Source organism: Dermacentor albipictus, chromosome 8, assembly GCF_038994185.2.
Source record: "Dermacentor albipictus isolate Rhodes 1998 colony chromosome 8, USDA_Dalb.pri_finalv2, whole genome shotgun sequence".
Taxonomy (NCBI): Eukaryota; Metazoa; Arthropoda; class Arachnida; order Ixodida; family Ixodidae; genus Dermacentor; species Dermacentor albipictus.
Window position 1 is genome coordinate 32,143,163 of NC_091828.1, and position 15,513 is coordinate 32,158,675.

At 41.2% G+C, this 15,513-nt stretch overlaps 1 protein-coding gene across 12 annotated transcripts in view; it reads left to right on the forward strand.

Moving 5' to 3' along the window:
• Positions 1-15,513, forward strand: part of LOC135912827 (zinc finger and SCAN domain-containing protein 23-like) — a 51,952-nt gene that overhangs the window by 18,113 nt on the left and 18,326 nt on the right. For 9 of the 12 annotated variants that reach the window (XM_065445370.1, XM_065445367.1, XM_065445369.1 and 6 more), the window contains 2 exons: positions 1,528-1,816; positions 3,858-3,896. In XM_065445370.1, coding sequence (XP_065301442.1) covers positions 1,708-1,816; positions 3,858-3,896 — 148 coding nt within the window. In that variant the 5' untranslated portion in view covers positions 1,528-1,707. The remainder of the gene's footprint in view (positions 1-1,527; positions 1,817-3,857; positions 3,897-15,513) is intronic. The other 3 variants (XM_065445378.1, XM_065445379.1, XM_065445377.1) reach the window with 3 other exon arrangements.

Consider the following 15,513-nt stretch of genomic DNA (forward strand, 5'->3'; position numbering starts at 1 on the left):
CGAGAGGCCATACTTTTTTTTCGCCGCGCTAGAGCTGCATCAGCAGTTTCTGGCACGCATTGGTCTCTATGAAAAGCGAAATAGCACGGTCTTGTAATGGTTCATTTTCCCGAGCCGTTGCAAGACCGTGGCCCAGGTTTTCACATTTGTAATACACACAATGCACTGATGACGGCAATAACGTCTGAGACCACTTATATTACTGATGTAGGGACGTGTTGTCACTTGGATTTCTTTTTTTAAATACCACTTTTTTTTTTGTCGGTAAAAGGGTCATGCAAGACCTAGATCGCTATATACGCTGTTATCGGTCATTTCTCTACCTTTACATTGGCACCTTATTGAATAAATAAGGTAATAAATGTTAGTTCATTAAAACTGAATATTAGTTGTTTGTTCACAAGAAAAAAAACTATCATTAACACTAACCATCAGCATAAAATGAGCGCTGTTCACGGAGAGCGCTCGGTTATTTCTTTTTTTTCTTGGCTACATTTAGTAGGCACATCTAATATGTAAGTTAATGATGGTTTCTTAGACACGTGTATGGGTTTCCTATGTAGTTTCATGCTACAGTCAGATGGAAGACAATTTTTCTCTGTCATGAGTTTTGCTCGCCTTACGGGCTTCTACAGAACTGATCTGCCGTAACCTAATAGTGTTCTGCAAAAGGGAAACAAGGAACACCTTTTCTTCATATGCCTGCACTTCTTTCAAATTTACATTTACCAAGATCCTCCAAAACTGACAATTCATGCGCCAAACCTGCTCCAAAGTGCTAAATTTGCTGCTCCCAGAGCTGCTGCGAAACTTTCTTTGCCGCTTCCATCCCTCTGTTTGTATTGTGAACTATGAGTTGTAAGAGGTTATGCTTGTCCAGGAGAGTGGTTGTTTTGGCATTCCATGGGAACAGCAGATACACCACGCTTCTACTGTTTAAATAGTGGCAACGTCCCTTATATTGCAATTGTTACTGGTGAATAGGCTGTAGTAAAGGATACAAACCAAAGGAAAGCATCAACACGGCCACGATGTGGAGCACATGCAAGTGTGGTGCACAGATATCCGTGCACAAAGTTTGTCCTTCAGAAAGAAGAAAATATGTTAAATAGGTCATGGGGGCACAAGTGTTCTCACTGCACCATAGTATATAGGTGTATTGCTTTTATATGATTATTATCAAAAATATGAAAACTTCTCCACCATGGCAATTTGGCATAAAAGCTTGCAATTTTATTTCATTAAAGTGACAGCACATGCAAGCACAATTCTCCTCCTCTCACTTCACTAAGTTCAACTGTAACACTTCGTTTTTTAAGAAGGTATGTTCGAATTTTATCAACCTGTTGATTAAGCTATCACATATATAATTATTGAGGAACTGAGAAAGGTTGACTAGCTGTGATTTTTGTCTTTTCTAAGATCACCCTCAAGAAATATTGGATGAACAAAGGGCTCAATATTAGCACTAACATATGTGTTCTGAACTTGGCATTTTGTAAATGCAGTTTCGCTTTCATTGTGCAGGGTCAATGTATTCGTCCTCTCCAACATCTGCCGAAGATGTGAAGTCGCAGCAAGGACGCCTCCACTGCTGTGATTTTTCCGACTGTGAAACTGGAGAACTGTTCTGTGTGAAAACGCATCGGGGCCCACTCAGGCGAGCGTCGATTTAAATGCTATTTGTGCCGGCAGAGCTTCTGGCAAATGTCTAATCTCAAGGACAACCTACTCCTCCATACAGGCAAAAGCCATTTCAGTGCCCTTCTTACCCTAAGAGCTTTTCTCAAAATGGCGCTCCTGCTCATCCACATGGGTAAGCGGCTGTTTCAATGCCATTTGTGCTATCAGAGCTTCTCACATAGATGCAGCCTGAATGGTCACTTGCGTGTCCACTCAGGCGAGTGCCCTCATGCTTTTATGAATACGTAGCAGCCACCTCGAGAGGCATTTGCGCATCCACACAGGCAAGCGACCCTACCGCTGTACCATTCACTTCAAGTTTTTTGTGTCGACTGATAACTTGAGGATACATATGAAAACACAGCACAATGATGCTGGTGAGGAGGTCGCCAGCCACGCATGTGTACTTCGTGTAATACATAAATCTGGTCTGAATTGGGAATGTGAGTAGTGCACGTGTGCATTGTTCTGCATTAGGAAGCATAAGTGTTGCTACAGGTTCTTATGCAGGGTGATCATTCTTAAGTTTTACAGAATCTTTAAAAATTGCCTTTGGCAGATAGCATAATCGTTGTCCTTGAGCTGGATTTTTTAATAGTGCGCACATTAGTGCAAAAAAACGAGATGCGTTCAACTAATTAACATACATTTACTAATTGACTTCTTGGTTAATTACTTTGTGGCATATATTGCAATTTACGAATTGTAGCTGGCGAGTTTGCAAAATGCATCTACTTGAAATGAACTTCCAGGATGACACCAGTTTCGAAATGTATCCCAACATGTACCGTGCAATACATGGACATTCCAGTTCTCTTTGTGCTTCAATGCATAGAAGAGTTTTGTTAGAAAGGAAAGCGAACCAACAGTGCATTTTTATGGTAAGTTTGATGAGGCATATCTCCAAATTGGTGTCATTCTGGAAATTCATTCCAAATGGAAATGTCTGACAAACTAACGGGCCACAATTCGTAAATTGCAATATGTGCCTTAAAGTAATTAATTAAGAAGTTAATTGGTTAACTTTTGCTGATGCATTGTATATGTGTTTAGATTCCTCGTGCGATTAATGTCCACCTTTCCGAACAATCCAGCTGAAGGACTAGAATGATGTTACCTGCAACAGGTTTTTTTTAAAGATTCAATAGAACTCAAGAATGATCACCCCCATATGTTGGAACTGCCAAGCATCTTCACAGCATCTTCCAACATAATCCAACATAAATCTAAATACTTAATAGATCCATTCAATGGAAGTTCATGAGTCACATGCAAGGGTTCTAAATCTGCCTAAAAGTTGTCAAGGTGCCACCAACATGAAATTGTGTGCCAGCAGAGCTTTGTCGAAAATTACTAAGAAGTCGTCCACTAACCTAAATATCTGAAAAGCATTAGAGCCTGTTAACTTATTGTTAAGGCATGTGTCAAGCTGACCTAAGAATATCTCACTTAAAGTGGGCCAAGCAAGATCCAATGCAAACACGGCTTTTCTGCAGGTAGAAGCTTCCGTTCCATTCTGCATAAGTAGAACTAAGTTAAAATGAAATTAGCTCCGGAAAGCTTGCAACCAGAATACCCACCGAGTTCTGACAGACAATGGATCCAAACCTGTCAATGCTTGCCTCAATGCAAGTCTTGTTGAGGTAGAGAATAGTACAGGTCTTTAATATCTATCAAAAGGGCACCTAGGCTCTTTTCCTAACTGCTACTAAGAAATTTAACTACTTCCATGAAATACTCGACTGTAAAAGTATCATCGACCCCAAAAAGTTTCAGTTTGTCTTGCAAAGAAAGGGCCAATTGTATTTGCCTAGTGCCTAATTTCTCTGAGGGGGCAATCTAACTTAGATTTTCGCGATAGAAAATACTTCTAAGGCGTTGTTCTTACAATTGTTTATGCTTTTGGCAAGCCTCAACAGCAACCCATTGTGATTGCCTAGTGGCTGTGGTGTTCGGCTGCTAAGCATGAGGTCGCGGGATTTAATCCCGGCCACAGTGGCTGTAATTCGATAGGGGAGAAATGCGAAAACACCAGTGTATTTAGATTTAGGATCATTCTAAAGAACCCCAGTTGGTCCATATTATTCCCGAGTCCCCCACTACGGCGTGCCTGTTAATCAAATTGTGGTTTTGACACGAAAACTCCATAATTTTTCATTTTTAACCCTCCACAGGTTTAGCTCATCGCAGAGTCTTCTTGCCTTACTTTTTAGGTAAGCATGTTTCCTTAGGGAAATTTTCTAATTTCTTTTCAATACTTCATGTAATCAACTGCACACGAATGACCACGAAATCCAAGCAAAAGTGCGATAACTTCCATCCCGTCCACAGTGGGCATAATACATTAGAGCATGCTACATCACTCAAACGACCATACTTTTCTGCCTAAACACGATTCCTCGCAATAAAATGTTGAGCCATGGCACTCAGCAGTCAGTATTATTGGGTACTATTTGTATGTGCAGTACCTGGGACCTGGCGCCATCTACCACAACCGTTCGAACTAGAGAAATCAGACTGCATGCATTTCTGATTTGGTCGTAATGTTATGCACAGATAACTGGCCACCAATGCTATCTTCATATATTTTATATGATAGTGCATGACCACATATGTGCCTTGAAGAGCCTTCATGTTTGTGAAGGAATTGCTTAGTTATTGTTGAATCCCTCTTAGGGCACGCTTTATTATTTATTAGGGCAAACAGAAATAAAGCGTGCTCCATACTGTGCAGTGTAATGACAAAAACATGATATTGTTCGATCCCATCTATAGTGAAAAGCTTGCCCTATATAATTCATTCGAAAATATGATTCATTTCTTTGAACGTTCACTTTGTTTTCAGTTTATATTCAATTTTGTATTCCAGAACTGCTATTTGTACGCACCTGATGACTGAGAAAATGAAATAAGTCATCTGCTGTGGTGGCGTAATGGCTTTGGCGTTGCACTTCTAAGCCCGAGGACATGAGATTCAATCCAGATCGCAGTGTCTGCATTTCAACGGGGGCAAAATGCAAGAACGCCCGTATACTGTCCACTGGGTGCACATTTAAGAACCCCAGGTTGTCTAAATTAACTAATTGGCTACCAAATATGCATGCTATGGGCCCTCCAAACCGATTACTTTTGCCGGTTATGGGTGCTACTGAAATTTCCACTAGTTACAAGATACCAAAAATTGAAAAGAATCTAACCTCTGCCTTATTGGACAAGTATTTCATCTATCAACATTTTTAAACTAGTATAGCATATATTTCTGATCACGCTGCCTATGGAGAGCCATTTAATCTAACCATACCACCCACTGTAAGACTGGAAGATTGCATGAGCAGAAAGTGCACAACGGTGTCCTCACAGGAAGGTGTCCGTTTGAATGTTGTTTGTGCCCTAAAATATTTTCGCTAAGGCCCAAGCTGAACGGTCACCTGTGCATTCACGCATGCATAGTGACCATACCACTGCACCGTCTGCTCCAAGTCCTTTGTGCTGACCATTCACTTGGGCAGAAATATGGAAATGCAGCACTGTGATACCGCTGGAGTAGGTCACTGGCCATGAAAATGTTTCTTATATGTTCAGTGCAGTCCCATTATCTAATCTACGTAGTCTGTTCTGGTGCATCTACTCTATTATACTCTATTGTACTCTATTATATTGAACTGTCAATTAACTTCAAGGCATCCCTCAGCATAACTAGCAGATTGTAAGGACATTGCAGTGCATCATTGTAACCATCTTAATGTGTATTCCTTTATGTGAAGGCACAGGAAAGCTAATCCATGAACTAGTCCTTCAGAAGCCACGTGTATGCAGCAAATTGCTCAGTCATGATAAGTTTTGATAAGTCTCACTGAAATATGTCAGTGTCTTCCTAATGAACTGCTGCCTCTTTAAACATTCATCTGAATTCATTAATGTTTACAGTGCACAAGAAAAACTAATTGTGTGTTGTCTTTATAAGCTCTTGGTGGCTTCACTTGCAGGAATGTTTTGTTTGTTGAGGCACATGATTATGTTAATGCCCTGTCTTTAACCTAACAAAATTTCTCATTCTTTCACAGTCAATTTTTTGAGATGGGACGCACCTCCAGCGTTGGGTTTATTTTTTTCTTGGATGTTGTAAAATGAACAACGGTTTATTTTTGGTTATGTAGAAGGACAGAAATGACACGGATTATGACAAATGCTCTCCAGTTATAGTCCCCCCAATCCAGTCTAACGTCAGTGACATGGCAAGACAGAAACACGAAAATGTATTGGTACGTCACTGGCACTGAAAAAGTTGGGTGGTGAACATAACAGTGTAGGTGGACTTGAAGAAGCCCTTTCATTGTTGTCTTGTTGGCATGTTTTAATGTGCTCACACTCTTAGGGTACTTCATGCACTTTCTGGAGGACAACTATCTGTCTAAATCTGCATGGTTGTATCACTGTTTTATCACCTACCTGAGTCACTGGGTAGTCCATGAATGAATGGGTAGCGCATCGGGCTGCTGCAGTGAAGGAACAGGTTCAAAACCAACCGTTAAAAATTTTTTTCATGCACTGTAGTATGTGTATGGCCGTATGTATTTTCAAAGACTTGAAAATTTTAACTTCGCCATGACACCTTATTGAAAAGTTAGCTATTTTGCTTGGCTGAAGCGGCAGTCCATGTAATCACTACATTCCGCGTCCTTTCACTTCAATAAATTTTATACCCCGCAGGGGCGTCTGCATCAGCAGACGTTTGGTGTGTTGCGACACCATGTACCCGAGCACACAAGAGTTGGAGCCTCCTGCGTGTAGCCGTGCACGGCTTGGCCGTGTCTGGGGAAAGGGGATCCTGGGGCTTGAGTCAGTGCTGGATGTTCGGACCTTTAAGGCCACATGGCAGAGGCAGCACACATCTTTGGCCTCTGCTTCACATAGACGGCACATTCATCAGTAGACCTGTCGATTGGCTCTGCTTCCCTTGTTTCCGACTTAGAATGGAATGGAATCGAAAACCCGTGCTCGAGTGACCACTTTTTAGTAACTCTAAGTTTAGTAACCCAATTTGACTCCCCTCTGCATGTCTCAAGGCAGAAACTAGCCTCTGCCGATTGGAAACTTTTTCAAGAATTGACTTCTTTATCACAAGATTTTATCAGCGAATTTGCTATAGAAACGATAGTAGCATCTTTTATGGCTTTTATCATTGACACAGCAGAGAAATGCATTCCACGTACAAGTGGCAGCTCGCATAAAAGACGAGCGCATTGGTGGAATGAAGACTGCAAACAGGTGCACAAAAAAAAACAAAATAAAGCATGGGGCATATTCCATTCATCACCAACTTCTGAAAATCTGATAGAATTTAGACACATTAAATCACAGGGAAGGCGGATGCGATGGCAAGCTAGGAGGGCAAGCTGGGAAAGGTTCCTTTCAGGCATAAATACGTATACACAGGAAGCAAAAGTCTGGAACGGGTTACAAAGACTTAAGAAGCAGCAAAGCCATCCATTACCCCTGGTAAATGATGAAGGGAACAGCCTAGAAGACCAAGCTGATGCACTTGGGTAGCACTTTAAACGTGTGTTAAGTTCCCTGCATTATTCTTAATCGTTTCTTTATTACAGTGAAATAGAAGAACATACAGCACTCGACCGCAGATGCAGATGAAACTAACCATACAACCGTCCTTTCGATATCGCCAATCTGAAAGCTGCCTTGCATGCATCCAAAAGCTGCACCGGGAGCTGACAGGATCATGTACGACATGCTCAAGTACTTTGACACACAAATGACAATGCTTGCACATTTTAACACAATTTGGGCTGCTGGACACCTTCCACCTAGATGGAAGGAAGCTATGATTGTCCCAGTTTTGACACAGGGCAAAAACCCATCCTCAGTACCAAGTTACTGGCCAATAGCATTGACCAGCAGCCTATGTAAGCTGTTTGAAAAGATTATTAATCACTGTCTGTTGTACTTTCTCAAATCCAAAAAGTCGCTCTACCCAGATCAATCTGATTTCAGGGAAGGGCTGTCTACAACAGACCACCGCATATGTGTCAAGGCTTTAACTTCTGACAAGATTGTGCACAAACTGTACTTTTTGTCAGTTTTTCTTGACCTGGAGAGAGCGTAAGACACCACATGTCACTAAAGAAATCTGTGGGATCTGTCAACTATGGGTATCCAAAGGAACATTTTAAACACTATTGAAAGCTACTCAACAAACCGGACATTCCGTGTTTGAATTGGTAATGCTTTGTCCAGCTTCTTTATCCAGGACTGGGGTGCCGCAGGGTGGCGTGATTAGTTGTACCCTTTATATCACAAAAGTGAACGCGTTGCGTTCATCAATTTCGCAGAGTATGTTTTATTCTGCATATGTCGATGACATGCAAATTGGATTGAAGTCGTGTAACCTCGCAGTCTGCGAACAACAGGTTCAGCTTTGCCTAAACAGTGTCCGAATGGGCTGACGGAATTGGGTTTAAGTTAAATCTCCAGAAAAGCTCATGTGTCCCCGTTACCAAGAAAGAGAGGCCTCTTGCCAGAGCCCACTATCAAACTCCACGGACAGTGCTTACCTCTAAATATGGAGCACTAGTTTTTAGGTGTGATAATTGACACTAAACTATCCTTCCTTGCCCACATTAAGTATCTCAAAGTTATATGCCTAGAAACAATCAACATTCTCAAAATACTGTCGCTCAATATATGGGGCAGTGACAGAAAATGTTTATTGAACCTGTACAAGAGCGTAGTGCGATTACATGTACATTAAAGCGTTATAAGCCATGGTGTATCACTCCCCTGCACCAGAGAAAAGACGGGGAATGCGGGAGATGGAAATTCAAGACGATGAGCAAAACGTGAACAAGGTGAATGCAGGAGCCAACGTTTCGACAAGTGGACTGAAGAAGACAAGTCCACTTGTCGAAAGTTGGCTCCTGCATTCACCTTGTTCACGTTTTTTTCCCCTGCACCAGCCACATTGAAGATGCTGGATCCGATTCACCATTTAAGCATCCGATTGGCCACAGGTGCTTTGAAGACAAGTCCTGTACAATGCTCTACATGGAATCGAATGAATGGTCTCTTAATTTACTAAGGCATACTCAAGTTTTATTTATTTTCTGAAAGCACATTTGAGCCTTTAAGACCTCTGTCACATGACTGTATGCAATACCGTATCTGCTACACTGTTTCATAATTGACTTGCAGCAAGAGAGCCTTTCTCACAGCGTGCTAGAAAGCTAACGAAATGGCTGTCCTATTGCTTCAACATCACCTACATAATGCCGCCAGCAAATCTGCTACTTCCATGGCAGTGGCGGCGGGTAGAATGTGACGCATTGTTTATTGAGGTCAGGAAACATGCTCCGCATACGCACATTCCAATGCACCTTTTATAACCTCAAAGTATTCTTGCTCTGAATTTTACATGGATGTGTTTGCGATATCCTGGTGAATCTTGCACAGTTCTTGGCCCCTCTTTCCCTGAGTTTCGCGTTCTGCACCCTCAGACAAGTATCTTACAGCAGAAACCTATGCAGTACTGTCTGCAGTAAATGCACAGCAAGAAATTCAAAGTACAAAAGGCAATAAATATTCACCAACTTGTTTAAGTGTTGTAAAAGCTGTACTGTATTTAAAAGAAAAGCATAAGACTGCTGTTTTAATTTAGATTTATTCATTATTGTGCACTATTTATTCATCTCATCGACATGTAATAGCATGCTGGGTTCCTGTGCATAGAAAAAGAGGGTAATATGCCTGCTAACAATACGACTACATCAGTTGCATTGGAAGCTGGTAATCCTACCACAGCTCTGGCTGCTGAAGATATTAAGCCTTTCTTATGGTATGGTATGAATAACTTTATTTAGGTCCTGAGGGATCAGTCTGGGACTGATGCGGGCCGCTCGCACGGCACGTTGATGTCTTGTTCTGTTGACTTATAATAGGCCACACATACGGCATCCACAATTGTCTGCTGACTGGCGGTGTGCTTTCAACCTGTGGCAAATGGGGTGAGCAGTTCACCGCCCTTCATGTTTAGCTAGAATGCCAGGAAGCAGGACTTTTATGTAAAAAGTACTTCACTTCAGCTTACAGAGAGCAATGTTCCTTGGAAAGAGCCGCTTTTCGATAGCAAATCAGTTTTAAACTTTTTAATTAATTTTGTTCTATTGAAAGTCATAAGCACTAGAAATTCGTAGCGCATTCTCTGCAAAACATTGCTGCTGCGATAGGATTGCTTTGTAATGCACATGCTTCCACACCCTTGCATTTCCAGGGCTCCAGAAATGCAGTAGTAGTGCTTCAAAACTTTCACCAGTGTCATATTGGAGTTTGTTCTGTCGTCCCTTCTTAATGTGTATTTTGTTTATATAGTACGCTTCATGGGTTATTTCCATAATTTTAACCACATATACATTTTACGGACATTAAGTGACTGTTTTTTGGGCCCCTCTACAGCCATTTCTCAACCTATTATTGTAACTCATTAGTCCATTGTCAACTCACTAACTGTAGCCTGCTGTTCTTTGGCCACAGTTGACCCTTCCACCACAAATTGCCAAATTCATCATCATCAATAAATCTTACTGTTAAAAATTTTTGTTTGTTAAAGTATGTTCGGATTTTGGGATACTGGTCATGGGGCAATCATATATGTGAATATTGAGAAAATCCGACAGGTGGACCAGCTGTGCTTTATTTTATATTTTCTGTTGTCCCCCTCAATATACAGGACTATCAAAATGATCATTGTTAGCACTAGCCCCTGTGTGTTCTGATTTTGGCATTCCACAATTGCAATTTGGATTTCAATATGCAGGATCAAGGCATCCATCCTCTCCAACAACTACCGAAAATAAGTTGCAGCATAGACACTTTGACCGCTGTGGCTTCTGTGACATTGAAACTGGAAAACTATTATGTCAGAAAACACACGTCAGGGTTCACACAGGCGAGAAGCCATTTAGGTGCCCCTAACACCCTCAGACTTTTGTGAGAAGCAGCCACCTCGAGAGACACTCGTGCTTCCACACAGGCGAGCGCCGATATCACTGGACCATTCACTCCAGGTCCTTTGTACAGGCCGATAACTTGAGGGCACATGAAAACACAGCACCATGATGCTGCAGAGTTGGCAGCAGTAGTGTTGGTGTACCTTTTGGGACAAATGTAGTCTGAATATGGGATCTACGTAGTACATGCGCAGTAGGCTGCGTGAGGTTCTTGTGCATTGCAAAGGGGCCACAATTTTTGTTATGCTTTTGGCATATGTTGAGCTGCCGAGTAACTTTTATTTCACTGCAGTCTAACAAATATTTGTTGTGGTGACACTGCTTGCATTAAGATAACCATATTTATGCGCTATGCCTGCATGGGAAAGCTCAACAAATTTAAAAGCAATCCTCCATCAACTATGCCTTGAGAACAGTCGTGTTTGCAGTTAAAATAGCCATGATAAGTTCTGAATGTATGTCCAATTATTGGGACTTCTTGGTCTCCCAAATATACTGCTGTGTGAATCAACATTATTGTAAATTTAAAAGCCCCTCACCAGGTTTGGGCATTGCTAATGAACAAGAGGAATGCATAGGTCACGCGATGACAGTTATTCAGCAAACCTCAAGAGAATCCTGCTTCCTACTGGAAAATCAGAGTCGCACACATAAATGCCTCTATGTCGGATGCATTGTCCTCAACATCAATAAAACCTTGTGACTGGTAAAGCGTCGAATGCAGAATGAGTTAAACAGGTGTATTGTGCTGCGAAAGTGTAAGAAGAAAAATAACAGTAGGCTGAGTTTCTAAGGTACAAGTGATGCAGTCGATCATCTTTAGTATTGGAGAAGGCAGGGAAGGAATGGTCACTTGTGGACACTAGTCGATGCAAATGGGGTGTCCATGCTGGCAGTGAAGCATGCCTCCTGGCAACGCAGTAAGTTGACATTTCAGTTCCTTCTATCTTCCCCTAATAATGACCAATTTGAAAAATTCTTGCTGCAAAACATTGTCCTTCTGGCTCTTGACAACTTTGGGTATACAACCGTGATTTCCTATTGAGCCTGGTGAGGGGCCCTATTAGAGACGTTTACGTGTGTATTAGAAAAGCTAACTGCATATCATTAGTTGGTAATGCTTTCAGTAATGTTGAGGTATGACCAGTATGTGGGTGCCTTACTCTTTTGAAATTAAACAATATTTCCAGGTTGTCAAGACAGGTTTTGTAAGTGGAGCCATATTACGTAATTCATCGTTTTGTTGGCATCTTTTCTCTGCGACAATCACTCATGTGCTGCACACAATAATCTGAAAATGAGACAACCAGCAATCTTTTTGTTGTTTTGTCATTTTGTCAGTAGCGAATCTTCTAAATAAGACACCTCGAAACACTAATTTATTGCTTCAGCATGACTATGTACTTGTCTTCTTTTCCCCTCTTGAAACCCAAAGTAATCTGTATCAGGTTGCATCATGCCATAAGATGCAACCTAGTGAATCCGAATTAATAAGTAAAGATCAAGTACAATGATGGTCCTCTTGTTCAATACTGTGAAGGCACTTTGTTCATAGCAATGCTTATTTCAGACTTTATTCTGGATAATACCCATAATATTTTTTCCATTCATTATTTACCCCTGGAATTTAATCAGTTTGTCACTTAGAAGGCTTACTCAAAGTTTTCATTCTTTGCACTGCTTTTGGCGGAAGGTCAACGTCTCTTCTTTGTCACTTCTTCTGCAGGTTTTGTAATGATTCTCCTGTTCATCAGTGCCAGGGTACTGTAATCCTATCGTATATAATTAAATAAATTCAGATACTCTCAAGCTGAAGAACAGCAGATTCATAGAATTGTACTATCATGGTATCCAATCCTCCCTTTCTTGCTGCAGATTGTGTGATAAGATTGTATTAGCATAGTTTAATCATATTTATCATATTGTGCAAAATTTCTTAAGATATTGTATGCTCAGCCTTTTCCAAAAGAAATGAAGCCAATAGGAGCACAAGTGCTCTTTGTCTTTGAGGAATTCCCAGTGCAGGAATACTGTGATCAGTACTCTTCGATGCTTTAACAAACCCAACAGGAAGCCGACTAGGCATTTCGTATTCATCTGTCATCAATAACATAATGGCTCTTATTTTTGAAAAAGGCTGTTCATTTAGTGCAATCTGGACTGCATAAGATGTCCATTCCTGGCAACAATGTTTTCCACTTTCTCTACCTATTTGTTTATCACTTGTGGATGTACAATGCTGTATTCGCGTCCACACTATGTAGCATTTGAAGAATGTGTGAGGGCTTTTTTTAGGTTGGTGTGGTTTTTTAGACTGGTTTCTTCCATAGTTTTGCTTGGGGCATGAGAAGATGTCTTTTCTATTGATCTCGCAAACCTCTTCATGGTGGCTTAGCGGCTATGGCATCGCCCTGCTAATAACGAGGTTGTGGGATGAAAACTTGGCCATGGCAGCCACATTTCGGTGAGGGTGAAATGTGATAATGCCTGTGTTCTGTGCATTGGGTGCACATTTAAGGGCAGCTCGGGCATTTTTTCAACCGTTTTTCAACCCTTTTTCAACACTAGGGGCTTTTTCCAGCTCTTTCGAACTGAACAGAGAGCGATTTCAACTACAATTTAAGCGACGATATGAGCGCTGAAGGATTGCCGTTTGCTTTTAGCCTGCCACTGAGGTGTGAGGCAGTTGACATCACCCAAGCTCATTGCATTGTGCTGCGGCGAGATGAAGAGAAGCACCAGTTATCACATCTGTAAAAATGATTATTGTTGGCTGTTGTCTTGTGTCGTCTTGTTCAAAACGGAGCCAGCTTTGTTGTTTCTCGGCAAGGTCATGGTGTAGCCCATGACATTACAAAAACACGGTGGCCAGTAAAACGTCGTACATTCTTTGGCATGAGTCGGGAACACGCAAGAGATCTTTAAAGTTCATTTTCAGGAAAACTATATTAATTGCAGTCATATCATTTGGCACAGGTAATCAGAGTGAAAAAGAGGACTTATGTTTGAAATTTTATTAATGTAAGTGGATATCGAAAAGTCGCCTGAGTTGCCTTTTAGAGATACCCAGGTGGCCAAAATTAATCCGCAGTCCCCTGCTATGGCATGCCTCATAAGTGGATCGTTGTTTTGGCACGTAAAACCCCAGAATTCAAATATTTATTCACATTTTGCAGTGAAGCTGTATGCCTTACTGTCCAAGGAAATTTGCGCCTCATTGGCGTGGTAAGCAAAAAACTCCCCATACATGGGCCAATCCTGGAGATAGTGCAATTCTGGGCCGACCCGCGGCGGAGGTGAAGCATGCGTTAAGCACTCCCCATACGGGAGCCGATTCCAAAGATAGTACAATACTGGCCTGACCTGTGGCAGAGGTGAAGCAGGTGTTAAGCACTCCCCATATGTGGGCCGATCCCAAAGACAGTGCAATACTGGGCTGACCCGCGGTGGAGGTGCAGTTTGCCGTTAAAGGGCCCACACAGCTTCGCTGGTCATCCTCCACAGAGTGGAAGAGCACTGAGATTTTTTATTGTCTGCTTAATTTAATTGAATGATCTGTATTCGTTATCAGTTGATTGTCTGTTTTCGAGCAACGTATAGATCGTTGAACTTAGTGGTCATTATCATTGTTATGTTTTCTTGTTGCTTGTGTGTATATAGAAATAACTTTCTTTGCAATTGTTTGTTAAAAACCCAACTCTTCTCTCTCCTAATACCCCTACATTTTGCATTTCGCTGTGTTGGGTGCTCCAGAGAAGATGAGTCAAAGCACTTGGAAGTTCATTTATTTTTGCCATTGAATGCACTTTTTATGAGGCATTCAACAGAGTTATGATCCATGTTCCTACTTGATTCCTCCATTTTTCCAAGTACAGTACCAGAAATTGTGCTTTCACCAGTGGGCCATGTTTCTCCAGTTATATTTGTATAAAGTCGTATTTTGACTGCTATGTGATGATAAATGCACTTCGCACAATGCCATTGTACAAGTGGTTAGAGTGTGGGCCAGTCGCATTTTCTATTTCTAAAAAATTCTCCAGAATTGCCTTTGTGCCAGCCTAGAATTGGTGAGTTCCTAAACACTAAAATCAGTCATCATTTCATGGCACATGTTCTTTTGTTCTTTTCTCCAAGAATTACCTATGCTTTGGTTACTATGTTTATACCATGGAATATGTACCTGTTTTTGATCAAATAAACATAGGAGTATATGAGCACTTTCAGCATAGTGGCCCATTAATATGTTGTATGGAGTACTAGACGGATACCATACACAATTTATTTTATGCTGTGCAATGCCTGTTGTTTGCTATTATTTTGTGTAGTAAAAGCAATGTTTTACTGTGGTGCATTCTTAGTTGTATTCTCGACAATAGACATGACTGTGGAATGCATTTATGGACGGTGTTGCTTGTTCTTTGAGGTGGCTCTTGCATTGCTAGACTACCTACCTGGTTTACCTTATTTGCAGAGTGTGCACCATTATATTCTTCAGTGTTATTTATTCATCTATGTAATTGTTCATTGGTATTGATGTCTCTTGCTAGGAGTGAGACATAAAAACAACTCGAGCGATAAAATGAGCAAGTGTAAATGCTGAAGCAGCAGAGATAACACTATGCAGAGATAATTATTCTGTGTTGCTGTTTGTTGTGGTTATTATGTGTGTAGTAAATCTCTCGGATAATTCAATAGCAGCGTAAGGTCACAATACACCTTTAATAATGAAGCATGCTTGAGAAAAGGAATCTGGTCTCATTTCAGCACTTCATTGCTCAAGCGTGTTCCTTGTTATCTTGGGAACCATGTGGCA